The sequence below is a fragment of the Copadichromis virginalis genome, linkage group LG5 (assembly GCF_057382275.1).
Source record: "Copadichromis virginalis isolate Kocher_CV1m ecotype Utaka linkage group LG5, C_Virginalis_male_GT1.1, whole genome shotgun sequence".
NCBI lineage: Eukaryota > Metazoa > Chordata > Actinopteri > Cichliformes > Cichlidae > Copadichromis > Copadichromis virginalis.
In genome coordinates, this window is record NC_140622.1 from 41,911,538 (window position 1) to 41,924,258 (window position 12,721).

At 45.3% G+C, this 12,721-nt stretch overlaps 1 protein-coding gene across 1 annotated transcript; it reads left to right on the plus strand.

The window, feature by feature from the left end:
- The first annotated feature begins 9,104 nt into the window (after window positions 1-9,104).
- On the plus strand, window positions 9,105-9,708 carry LOC146710421 (achaete-scute homolog 5-like). The gene has a single exon (XM_085457842.1). The coding sequence runs from the start codon at window positions 9,105-9,107 to the stop codon at window positions 9,651-9,653; it is 549 nt and encodes a 182-aa protein (XP_085313968.1). The 3' UTR covers window positions 9,654-9,708.
- Window positions 9,709-12,721: the final 3,013 nt, after the last annotated feature.

Genomic DNA, 12,721 nt, shown 5'->3' on the forward strand with positions numbered 1-12,721 from the left:
ACAATGCTGTGGGTCTTTCCCTTTTTTATGTAATAACGTGATCACTGCCGATCGCATACTAAACGGTAGTCTCCCTCTTTGAAACGCATCTTGATATACCGACAGTAGTCTTGGAGCTAGTTCGTCCACAAACACCTTATAAAAATCTGATGGAAATCCATCATTACCTGGAGATTTACCCACTCTAAGGCTGCCGATTGCCTGCTTAACTTCAATTAATGTAATCTTACCTTCTAATATACTTCTTTGATCTTCCGACAGGCTGGGAATTTTAATAGAAGAGAAGAAATCTGACCGCCTCTGTTCCTCCACCAGTCCATTAGAAGTGTACAGCTCCTGATAATATTTAGTAAAAATATCATTTATTTCTTTTTTACTAGTAGTCAACTTATTATTATTACTAGGATCAAAAATAGATGGTATAAGGTTACTAGATACCATATTTCTAAGCTTTTCAGGGCCGAGTACAATAACCTCAGTTTGATCTGAATTAAGAAGCAGAAAGTTAGTGGCCATCCAGGTCTTTATGTCTTTAAGACATTCCTGCAGTTTAACTCATTGGTGTGTGTTATCTGGCTTCAAAGCTTTTCAGTTGGACTTTGTCACTGTTTAGTTCCCATGTATGTTTCCTGTTTTATTGTGTTAGTCATCTGTCTGTATGTGTTGTGTTTAGTTCTACTTCCTGTGTCATTAGTCAGATCTAGTTCAGCTGTGTTCCCACCTGTTTCCATTCATCATCATTATCCAGTCTATTAAACCCTCAGTTTCCCACAGTTCCTTGGCTCGTCATCATCGACTTCTCGTGTGTGTTTTCAGTCTAGCTCTGTCATTGGGGCAGCTAGTATCCAGCTGTCACCTGCTCCTGTGCCTGCTCCCAGGGCAGCTGAGACCTGGTCCACTCCTGCACCCATACCTGTTCCTCGGGTGGCGATAGCTGGTGTCCAGCTAGCTCCTTCGCCTGTCCCTGCTCCTAGGTTGAGAGCGGCCAGGACCCAACACGTCCCTGCACCTGTACCTTCAGGTTCGGCCAGTTCCTCCACCTGTAATGGTTTCAAGGGACGGAAGACCCAGTCCTCAACCTGAGCTCCATCTGCAGCATCCAGTGCTTGCTGCAAGCTACGCGCACCCCCAGCTAGAGCCACCTGAGCCTGCTGTGATCCATGCACAGCCCAGCGTAGGTTTCTGCACCTGCTGGTCCTGCTCTGTCTAAGCCAGAGGTCTGCGCCAAGCTGCACCACCGGCAACCTCAACTGGTCTACAGTGGATCGTCGCTGGCACTGCTGCTGGCCTCCCAGATAAGCTGTAGTGATGCTGCTGACCACGTGGCTGCCCTCCTGAACACTTGTTTCAGACTCCGCCCCATTCATCCTTTGTTTTAGTCCTCTCTTTCCATTCCCACACACCGGACCGTGACAATGACAAAGTACAGAGCAACAGAGCACTGGAGGAACCAGTAAGTCAACAGATATAACGAGGCCAGTAATGAATTATAAACAGATCCGAAAAAGGAGAATGACCGATTAAGATAAGAAATTCACCACCTGGGTCACAAGATCAACTCCAACTTTTCTGTGGACATGGCAGTGGGGAACATTGAATAGCGCGCAGCTTCGTCTGCTATTGGGATGAACCGCAGCCTGGGGAAAGGATAGCAGCCCAGAGAGTGAGGGAAATACTACAATAGTTCATTAGAGACCACAACGGAGCTAAAACTTGAGCCACATGGTTGGGAACGAACACTTCAGGTCTCTAATAGCAAAATAATTACATATACCTGGTACTTTAAAACTGCCTCATAGCTCTCCGTTTATGCTCCAGTTCACAGTCCATGGTTGATATTCTAAATATATCACAGTCTGTAAAAAAACCTCTCATGTATAACCAGTGCCTCCATCTGTGTCTGCATTTAGTTCATTCTCCTGGTCCGGCCTCCCGGCCATAACACCACCATGGATTTGAGAGAAGCCAATTGAGTCTAATAACAGATTAAATGCCATGTTGAGGCTGTCATTTTTAGCATCTACATGGATGTTAAAATCACCCACAATAATTATTTTATCTGAGCTCAGAACTAAATCAGATAAAAGGTCTGAGAAATCAGACAGAAACTCTGTGTAAGGCCCAGGTGGACGATAGATGATAACAAGACTGGTTTCTGAGTTTCACAGCTGGGGTGGACGAGGCGAAGCTTCAGCAAACACACAAACTGCTTATGTGCAGTTTGTGTCACAGTGTGTTACTGATAAAGGTCCAGCTGCTTATTTCACTCAGAGATGGAGAAAGGTGTAAGAAAAGATGAACTGCAGATTAAAGATTACATGCAGTGTCATAATTTGTAATGACATACTGCATCTGTTGGTGATGGATTTTGATAAATTCTGTATTTTTGTATTGTGAAACGTCCTGCAAAACGCACAAGTATACTAACGTTGTGTTGTTCAAATGTTGCATGAAAACAGGTTAGTTTGTGTGTGAAATAACAGATCCACACTAATATTACTTTTGTGTTATATTAACATAGCAGAAGGTCTTTTTACCCGTGCATGTAAATGAGGGTGGACTCTTCAAGGAGATACTTTTTACTTTCTTACTTTGAGTACATTTCAGAGTAAATTTGCTTTTTCACTTTTAGTTGACTAAAACAGTTGAATCAGTTTTTACTGCAGTGTTTTTTAACACAAGCGTGGCGGGCGTGGTCTGCGGTGCTGGTGCAGGGGAGGCAGATGCACCTGCACGGCATCTGCGATCACGCCTCGCCGACATAAAAGGTCCTGATTGTTGTTGTTGTTGTTGCGGTGCATGTGTCGGTCTGTAGAGCTGCAGCCGAACATGTGAACCGTAAATAAAAGTGAAAATTATGCTGAAAAGCATAAAAAGGTCGTCTGGTCTGTCGTGGCTCATTTACAACAAATATCAGAATGTGTACTTACAGAATCTCTGTACGTTGCCACCTCAGCTGATACGTTTATAGTATGTCACAGCAGCTGTTCAACTACAAAATGTGTTTCATTTTGCTGTTCACCTTATGCATGTTGTAGTTCCAGCACAGCGGATACCTGAGGTCACACTACGAGGAGACAGTGTACGCTTGTTTGGATCCCAGCTCGCCGTAGGAAAAGGAGATGGGAGGGACTTTTGAAATATCCTCTGTTTTCTGGACTCGTGTTTGCTTAGTGGCTTCAGTTCAACCGGAGTGCTCATCAGAGGGGATGTGTGTGTGTGTGTGTGTGTGTGTGTGTGTGTGTGTGTGTGTGTGTGTGTGCACGCCGTAATAATAGAGCAGCTGATAGAGGTCTGGTGAAATCTTCATCACGTCTCTGCATGTGCAGCAGCTTTAATTTTTCATTGTTGATGTGACACACACCTGTTTTATTTGTGACTTAGCTGTGCGCGCGCGCGTGCATGTGTGCGCGCGCGCGTGGGCGTGCGTGTGTGAGCGTGTGTGTGTGTGCGTGTGTGAGCGTGTGTGTGTGTGCGTGCGTGCGTGCGTGCGTGCGCGTGTGTGTGTGCGTGCGTGTGTGTGCGTGCGTGTGTGTGCGTGTGTGTGTGTGTGAGCGTGTGTGTGTGTGCGTGTGTGCGTGCGCGTGTGCGTGCGTGCGTGTGTGTGTGTGTGAGAGAGAGAGAGATTGATTAGGACGAGGAAACTAGAGGTACCATAAAAACAGATGCGATTGTGGTCGAGCTGTTTTCCTCTCACTCTACTGAATGTATACGCCCTGAATGTGGACGGTCCATCTTTCTTCACGGCATTTGTCCCAGACACGTCCCAAACAAACCTTGTCATTGGTGGGGAATTTAACTGTGTGTTGGACCCCTACCTTCTTTAACTAAGCAGTTCAGGAACAACTCCAGTGCATTTCTTAACACCGTTATTGAAAATTCAAATGTGTCCGATGTTTGGAGAACTGCAAACCCCACTGGTAGGGATTGCTCTTTCTTTTCAACCAGGCATAATTCATACAGTAGAGCTGACTACTGTCTTTTGGATGCCAAATCAACGCCATATGTCATTGACACAAATTCTCACAATATTGTCATCTTGGATCACTTCCCTGCCACATTAACCTTAAAATGCAACTAGACCGCAGCAAACATGGTGGCTTCAGCCTCTATTGTTGGGTGAGAAGGATTTTCATGAATATTTGGAAACGCAGATCTCTGTATTTGATGCAAACTCGGAAACTAAGCCTGCTACACTTTGTATATGAATAAATATGAATATAATGATCTACTCTCAGCAAAAGTCAGTGAAGCTTTTTTGTACACCAAGCAGAAATACTTTGAGCTTGGTGACAAACCATATAAAATACTAACAAGACAACTTGGGAAACAAGAACAATGATGCAGGTGAGGCTTCAACGGACCTCAGAGACATTATCAATATGTCCAATTCTATCAAATTTATACACGACACAAAATATGGATTGTGACTCTATGAAAAAGTTCTTGGATAGCAGCACTTCTGCAAACCTAGGGGAGGATGAACTCGCACACTTAAACTCACAACAGAACAACAGAACTAACAATAGAAGAAATCAAGAAGGCGACTGCTTCAAGTAAAATCAATGAGGCTGCTGGACCAGATGGCATCGCCAGTGAATTTTAGTGAGGTTTTTGTGCCCATACCTGCATAAAACATTTCCTGAAGCTCTAGTAGATAAAGTCCTCCTCCCACCTTTACAGAGGAGATTATAACTGTCCTTTATAAGAAAGTAGGAATGCTGAGGATGCTGGTTCTTATCGTCCCATCTCCTTGCTGGATGGGAAACTATTTGCAGAATATCCATAATGCAAGACACTGCTTGATTCAGGTTAAAGCTTTTCAAGAGAAAGGTTAAATAAAATACACCCTGAGGTGTCTCCTCTGTGTGAGAAATGCTCCCTAAGCCACATTTCATTTTTTGTCCCAAGGTTAAAAAAATGCTCCAGTTCTTCATGTGCAGTTGAGCCCTGATCCACTAACAGTTATTCTGGGCATCTTTGATGATACTGTGGGAATAGACCGTGCAAAGCGACGTGTTATAGCTTACTGTATTATTATTGCAAAGAAACTTCTCACTCACTGGAAGAAGAGAGATGCATCCCCCTTACAGCTCTGGCTTAATGAGCTGGCAAATACATTAAGTCTGGATCTACGATATACTCTTTGTGACAGACCGTCCCTACATGTCTGCAGCTCTAACCAGCAGTTATAGTTTTTTGGCTTCTTATTCTGACAAACGAGCTGCACAGCTGGGACTGTGGGTGTGTGGGAGGGTATGGTACCATATTATGTAATGTTTTGTTATGTGATGTTAATGTAAAAAACAGAGCGACTATCTGATACTGTAATTTCCATTGTCATACAAACATGTGAACTGCTCAATAAATATATGTTGAAAAAAAACACCCAACTGTTTCTGGAACAGATGAAGCAGAAAAGATCTGGAATGACTTTCCCAAACATTTAGGCGATTCCTTTCTTCAGGTTTTCATCCTATCTCCAGCCACCGCTTGTGTCCACGATCTCCTTCTTTCGGTCACTACCCACAGCTTGCGACCGTAGGTGAGGGTAGGGACCTGAGAGCTTTGCTTTTACACTCAGCTCCCTCTTCACCACGACGGACCGGTGCAGCGTCCGCATCACTGCAGCTGCAGCACCAGTCCGTCTGTCGATCTCCCGCTCCCTTCTCCCGTCACTCGTGAAAAAGATCCCCGAGATACTTGAACTCCTCCAATTGGGGCAGGAACTCGTCCCTGACCCAGAGTGGGCACTCCACCCTTTTCCAGCTCAGGACCATGGCCTCAGATTTGGAGGTGCTGATTCTCAATCCCACCGCTTCACACTCGGCTGCGAACCGTTCCAGCATCACCTCACGAAGCCAAAAGAACCACATCATCTGCAAAAAGCAGAGATGAGATTCCCCACCCTGGTGAAAGCTGATGCTAAGTGGTGGAATTGAATTGAACTGCCGGCTCTGCAGACCGAGCTCTTGCAACGGTTGTATGAGGATCAAATGGCCCGTAGCAATGGGCCAAACACCCCATACTGCCAGAGCGCCTCCCACAGGACACTCAGAGGGATGCGGTCGAATGCCTTCTCCAAGTCCACAGAACACATGTAGATTGCTTGGGCAAACTCCTCGAGAGGTTAAAGAGCTAATCCAGTGTTCTACGACCGCGACGAAAACCGCATTGTTCCTTCGGTATCCGAGGTTTGGCTAAAAGACAAACTCGTCTTTCCAGCACCCTGGCACAGACTCTCCCGGTCAGTCTTTTTGGTGCCTTGTAAATAAAACTGTATTTTAGTAAAGCTCATGATCTTTATTCTGAGAGATTTCTGCCTCAGCTGTAGTTTAAGGTTCAGACCTGTCGGTCACGTTCATGGCTTCTTCATTCGTGGGACACTGTTGTCTTCTCTGCTTTCACACAGGACGCTCAGTGTCTCCTCAGACAGTTGCTTTCTTCACCAGAGAACTTATCGAGCTGATTGTGCTCGCAGATCCTTCAGATCTGGAACCGTCAGATCATCGAGTCAGAAACTTCTGCTCTCCAGTCGTGGCCAAACTCGGACGAACACAGACGTCTCAGGTGAGTCTGACGGCTCACAGGTAACAGGTCTCTGTGTGATGAACAATCAGAGACGTTCATGTGAAGGTGAACACAGGCTCAGGAAACTCTCAGACAGCAGCTCAGGTTACAGGTGTGTGTGTGTGCGTGTAAACAGTCATCAGCGTGTGCTGTGTGATGAGATGTGTGATGACAGGAAGGGCGTGTGTCGCTGACGCCTTTCATCTGGAAGTGCAGGATTTAGGAAGAGGAAACTGCAAACACTCATTTCTGTCTTTGATGTTTCTCAGCCAGAGAGAAAGAAGAGACGGCGGCGAGCAGATTTAACCTGCGTCACCTGAGTGAATCCCCCCCCCAAAAAAGAGAAAGATGATAAATTCAACATTTTCCACACAGGAAGTGTGCGACGTTCGGTTTCACCTTAATCCGACCTCAGAGCTGCGAGTTAATCGGCTCAAGGTGAAGCTAGACGCAGCTCGCTGGTTTTCTACAGTTTCTCTTACCTGATGACCCTGTACACACCTGTAGGGGGCGGGGCTTCAGTAGGCAGAAGCAGGTAAAGCATCAGCTTTTCATCGTGCACTCAGTGTTCCTGTGAAGCTCGAGGAGGAAGGAGCGCAGCTGCACCTGAAGGTGAGATGAAGACACGACTAATCACATCATGCATTCACACACACACACACACACACACACACACACACACACACACACACACACACACACACACTGTGCAGTTTAAATGATGCTGTTTGTAATGTGTGCAGCTGTAGTCTCCACTGTTTTGTTTTTAATTGTCTTTCACTTTTTATTTTTTGGAAGAAATCTCAGTTTTAAGAGGAAAGTTCTCACATTTCCTCCCAGAAAGGGTGTCAGAGTGTTACTGGAAACCAGTGAGTGTGTGTGTGAGCTGATCTGGTGCTGCGTTCACTGACTGGGACTAAACGTGGGCGCAGCGGTTCTTCGTGTTGTTGTCAGAATAAAAACTAAAACTAAAGATGAATGTAAAAAATATTTTGTACAACATGTAGACTAAAAAAAACCTTGAAGTTAATTTACGTATTTAAAATACGGAGAAAACCTGTTTTTCATCACTTTGTTCACGTACGCAGACTCTTCGTGAAGGTTTTGGTGCTTTTGTTCCCCTGGATGCAGAGTTTAAACCTGCTCTGAACTTTTAAAGATGCCCAGTTTAACTGTGACATTAATTCAAACTACAAAGAAAATCTTAAACAGGTAAACTTGCTCTGGAAACTATTTTAAACATAACAAGTAGCTGTCTCCGTGCTGGAGTTCAGCTCTGGATTAGACCGGCTCCGTCGGGCGTGGTCTCCAGACTTTGATTATTTTAGATCCAAAGCAGGCTTTGAAAAACCAAACCAAGCAAAAAGCAAGAAGAATTATTTTTTAAGTAAGACTGAAAAACCTTCCTGAGTTTACCTGAAGTTCAATGATTCTGATCCATCAGATCGTCTCATGTGTTTAACACCTCATTTCAGGACAAAAATTACACAAAGAACAAAGCTGCTGTTGCTCCAGATGTGCAGTCATACAAATACCTTATACTCAGGCTTTGATCATCAGCTCAAGTTCAACGTGACCATGAAGTCCATCATAAAACAAGGTCAACACACAACAGATTTGTGTTAGATTTAGATGTTCTTCCCACAGAGCAGAACACAGATTTGAGTATCTAAGTATCTCCAGGTTCATGATTTAGTCTAAAAGTTATGAATGAGCACATCTGAAAGATCGATAAACTGCACACGTGGTGTTTTTATGTCCAAACTCCTCCTCATATCATATCTAATTTAATCCTGATGATCCAGAACGTCAGAAATATTTTTCCTTTCAGCCTCTGAGATCTGAGAAGTCCTCAGAAATCAGAACATGTGATTTTCATCCTTTTTTTCCCAAGACTTCCTATATATTGTTCAAAATATCAGGTTCAAATTTCTCATTATTAATTTTGACCAATCACAGTTCGACCCACACAGGTGAGTCAAAGAGGCCACACCCCTAATAATGCAAATTTTAAGCCATATTCCAGGTATGTTAGAAAACCATTCTTCCCCATACACTTGTATTATTTTCCTTTGACTCGTGATATTAACTCCAGAGGAATCGTTAAAGTCGTCTCCAGGATATAAAACGGTGTCATTAACATATAGTGAACTCTTCCTCTTATTTTTATTCTGTAACAAAAGTTTAATACGGCATGAAATTATCCATCAAGACCAAAACGGTTTTTGTTTCAGGCTGCAAACATGTTTGTTTCTGCTATAACGTTGGACATTTTAAAATGCAAGTCTATGGGGATTGACTCACTGCTGGACCCTCTGCTGGATGGTAGAGGAACTGCAGTGTCAGTCAGCAGGAAGATAACTCACCTGTGTGGCTTTTCAGGTTGGAAGATTCAGGATTAAAGCTGAATTTGTCTTTATGCGTCTCCCCAGATCTCTGCGTGCTGGTGATCGACTGTCTTTGAGGTGGTCTTTGAAGACTGTTGTTGATCCAGCTGGGAGTTCGGATCAGGTACTGCTCAGCCAGGTTGCACGATGAGCTCTGCCTTCTCTCCTTCGTTCATCGAACAACGATCTTCGAACCTGAGCTTCGGCGTGTCTCCGCCTGCTGGACTCTCTGAGGATCACAGCATCTCGCAGCACTCAGACTCTCTCTCCAACTCCGTCCCCTTCCTCCTCTACCCGTCCAGCATGGACCCTACCGGCCTTGGCCTCTACAGAGGTCCTCTGAGGGGCCCTGGCCCTGGGATCCTGCCCTATCTGACCCCCTTTCACCACCACGGACACTTCAGCGTCTACGAGTGTCCATTTGAGCCGGCATTCATCCAGAAACGAAATGAGCGGGAGCGTCAGAGGGTGAAGTGTGTCAACCAGGGTTACGCCAAGCTGAGAGACCACCTGCCAGGTCAGAGTGCTGACAAGCGCCTAAGCAAGGTGGAGACGCTGCGGGCCGCCATTAGGTACATCAAATATCTGCAGGGCCTAGTGGAGCTGGAGGACACCAGGCACAGTGGAGGGGTATCGCCCAGCACCTCGTCTCTGGGCCTAGACTGCAGCGCTGAGACGGAGACCTTCACCTGCTAAACAACCACCATAAGGTCACACTGAAGTACTCTTTCCACTGCCGGGTTCAGACTGCAGGACGCTTCTCGCATCAGCTGATTGAAGAGACAGATTACATGCCGCTGTTCTTCACCTGTGTGACGACATCAAGAAGGAGGAGCCAGGAGGAGAGTGGGAGTCACACAGCGTTACAGAGGCCTCCATCAGTCAGGTGGATGCCGTGCAGTCTGAACCTGGCATCGAGTTTATCAACAACCCTTTTGTTTGAAGGTGCAGCAGAAGCAGGAACGTGGTCACCACAATCCGTCCATCACCACCAGAACACGAGGAGCACGATTCGTTTCTCCCTTGAGTATCCCGCACACGTTATCCACATCGTTACCAAAACGGAGTCTGGCATCCATCCGTGTTCTGAACGAAGGCAGCAGGAAGTCTTCTTTGTGAAGATGTTCATCCACTGAACGCCTTATGGTCATGAGCGTTGTTGACCCGCCCCATCGTCACGTGACTTGCTAAGGGTCACATGGGTCCCAGTTTGAGCATGGAGGGAAAGGATTTGAGCCGGCATCATTTCACTGTATTGTGGATGGGTGAGAACTTTATGGTAACAGAGATGTGGATGCAGATGACCTTGGAAACATCATGCACTGTTTAATCAGAGTTTAAAACAACTTCATTTTTCTGACGTGGATAAAAAGCAAAGTGTAGATTTACAGGAGGAACATCGTAACAAAGTATAAGTACTACATTACAGTACTTCAAGGTGCAGCAGGAATACAATTTTCAGGTATCTCTACTTTGAATATTTATTTTTCTGACAACTTTTTACTTTTACTCCCCACGTTTTAGCAGAAATATCTGAACTTTTTATTGGTTAATCTGTCAAACAGGCTTGTTACGTTCAGTTAAAGACATCTGGAGGAAGTTTATTCTTCCAGATTCTTCCAGATTCCGAAACAATAGCGCTTAAAGACAACCCTTTTGGTGTATCGTATATGCATCAATTATATCGCTAAACTCAGAAGTTAAAGTGGGCCAGAATGATCCACAAGAGTGTTTATGGTGCAGACTTCAACTACTACAGAAGAGCAGCGAGCATAAAGGCAGTAATGTTTTTCAAGTGTCTGGTAATTTCACATGCAGCATTTCTAAGAGTTCAGCAAACACACAAACTCTTTGTGTGCAGCTTGTCACACAGTGAGTCTGCTAGCTAAAGGTCCAGACGCTGTATTTCCCATCATGAGAGAGAAGTTCACTCACAAATGAAGAAAAATGTAAGAAAGAGGAAAGGAGAAGAAGAGCGGTTAGATCAGGGGTGGGGAACTCCGGGTCTCGAGGGCCGGTGTCCTGCAGGTTTTAGATGTGTCCTTGATCCAACACAGCTGATTTAAATGGTTAAATGACCTCCTCAACATGTCTCGAAGTTCTCCAGAGGCCTGGGAATGAACTCATCAATTGTTTCAGGTGTGTTGACCCAGGGTGAGATCTAAAACCTGCAGGTTCCCCAGCCCTGGGTTAGATAGAAGTAAGGACGGGTGCAGAGCAGCTGTGAGGTTCATGGTCAGTCACAGATAGCACCCTCCGTCTCCGTCCCATCCAACACAGTGTAGTGAGGTATTGCCGACTTAGCCTCTATGCACTGTATCAGTGGTGGTAGCTCCTACATAGCAGAGGCATATGTTTGCTCACTATGAAGAGGTAATTCCTCCATCGCTTAGGTATGCTTTGCCTACGTTCTACCGCTCTCTGCACGACCCACACAGAGAGGGGTTTGGTAGTGCTGATGTAGCATGCTTGTTGGCAAGAGATTAGGACAACGTCGTTTAGCTCTGCTTCTCCAACGCTTTTTCTCGCTCTGTGACGCACACGGGAAGCTCTGAGTAGCTTGGAGATCATTTGAGGCGCACTTGATCATTTGAGGCGAGTAGTGTAACTGGATAGCGACTGGCAACTCTTCTGTTTTTTTGTTGATACCTCTGGGTTTAAGATGGACTCATGGCATGCACAATGCGAGATAGGATTGGTTAGCATGGGGGAGGTTCCAGCTAGGCACCCAAGCATACCTTAAAATATACATGATTCAAACCTGGCTTGGGAGTTGTTTCTTGCAATATGAGCGAGAAACAACTGCAGACTGGCTTAGATGTTGCCTCGATTAACAAGGTCTGCCTGAGGCTATTGTTAAGCTTTGGTCAAGACATTTCAATAGGAAAACTATACTCCTGCTATCTGATGCATTGCTAGTCAAAGAGGAAACCTCCAATGAAGCACTGATAATCAACGTCGCACTGACATTTTGTCGATGAGAGCTCCATTAATGCTACTGGTTCCCTCTGTGTGTGCTACCGGGAGAGAGGTGTAGGCAAAGCGGCTCTAAGCAACATAGTAATCAAACACAAGCTGCATAGTGTGTAACACCTGTGTCTGCCGTCATATACATCAGCAAAACGTCACTGTGCTGGGGTGTGAGGTGACATCGAGGGCAGCACATACTGACTAGCTGAAGTGCACGTGTGCAGGGTTGGAGTCAGCTGTGACGGCTCATCAGCTCACATGTTGTTGACCTGAGTCATGTAAATCACAACAGCGGTCTCCACAAGCTCCTTTATATCGTAAGGTAAAGACCCTAATACAGAGAAAGCCCAACAATCGCATGACCACCTATGACCAAGCACTTGGCGAAAGTGGGAAGGGAAAACGTCCCTTTGAACAGGAAGAAAAGTCCAGCAAGTCCATGAAGAGCAGCAGCAGCAGGTCAGCTGATCACAGCCTGAACAGAAATCCTGGTCCCCTTTTACCCACGCTGAGCCGCTACACCTGACCTTCCCCACCTGATCAATCCCAGTTGAACCCTTGACTGTACCTGTGTTCAGCTGTGGTGGCAGGGAAACACAAACAGGCCGAGTTTTAAAGTCTTTCTTCTTCGCTGTTTGTGTTCCACGTAACGAAGGTTCAAGCTGAGCGTCATTAGAATTAGAGCTGAAGTAAACTTTGTACTCTTGCGTAAGAATGTTGTTTTCAGAGCCTGTACTTCTTCCACTTTAGTTTAGTAGAGTACATGAACCATAGCATTTCTTCTTCTCTGTAGT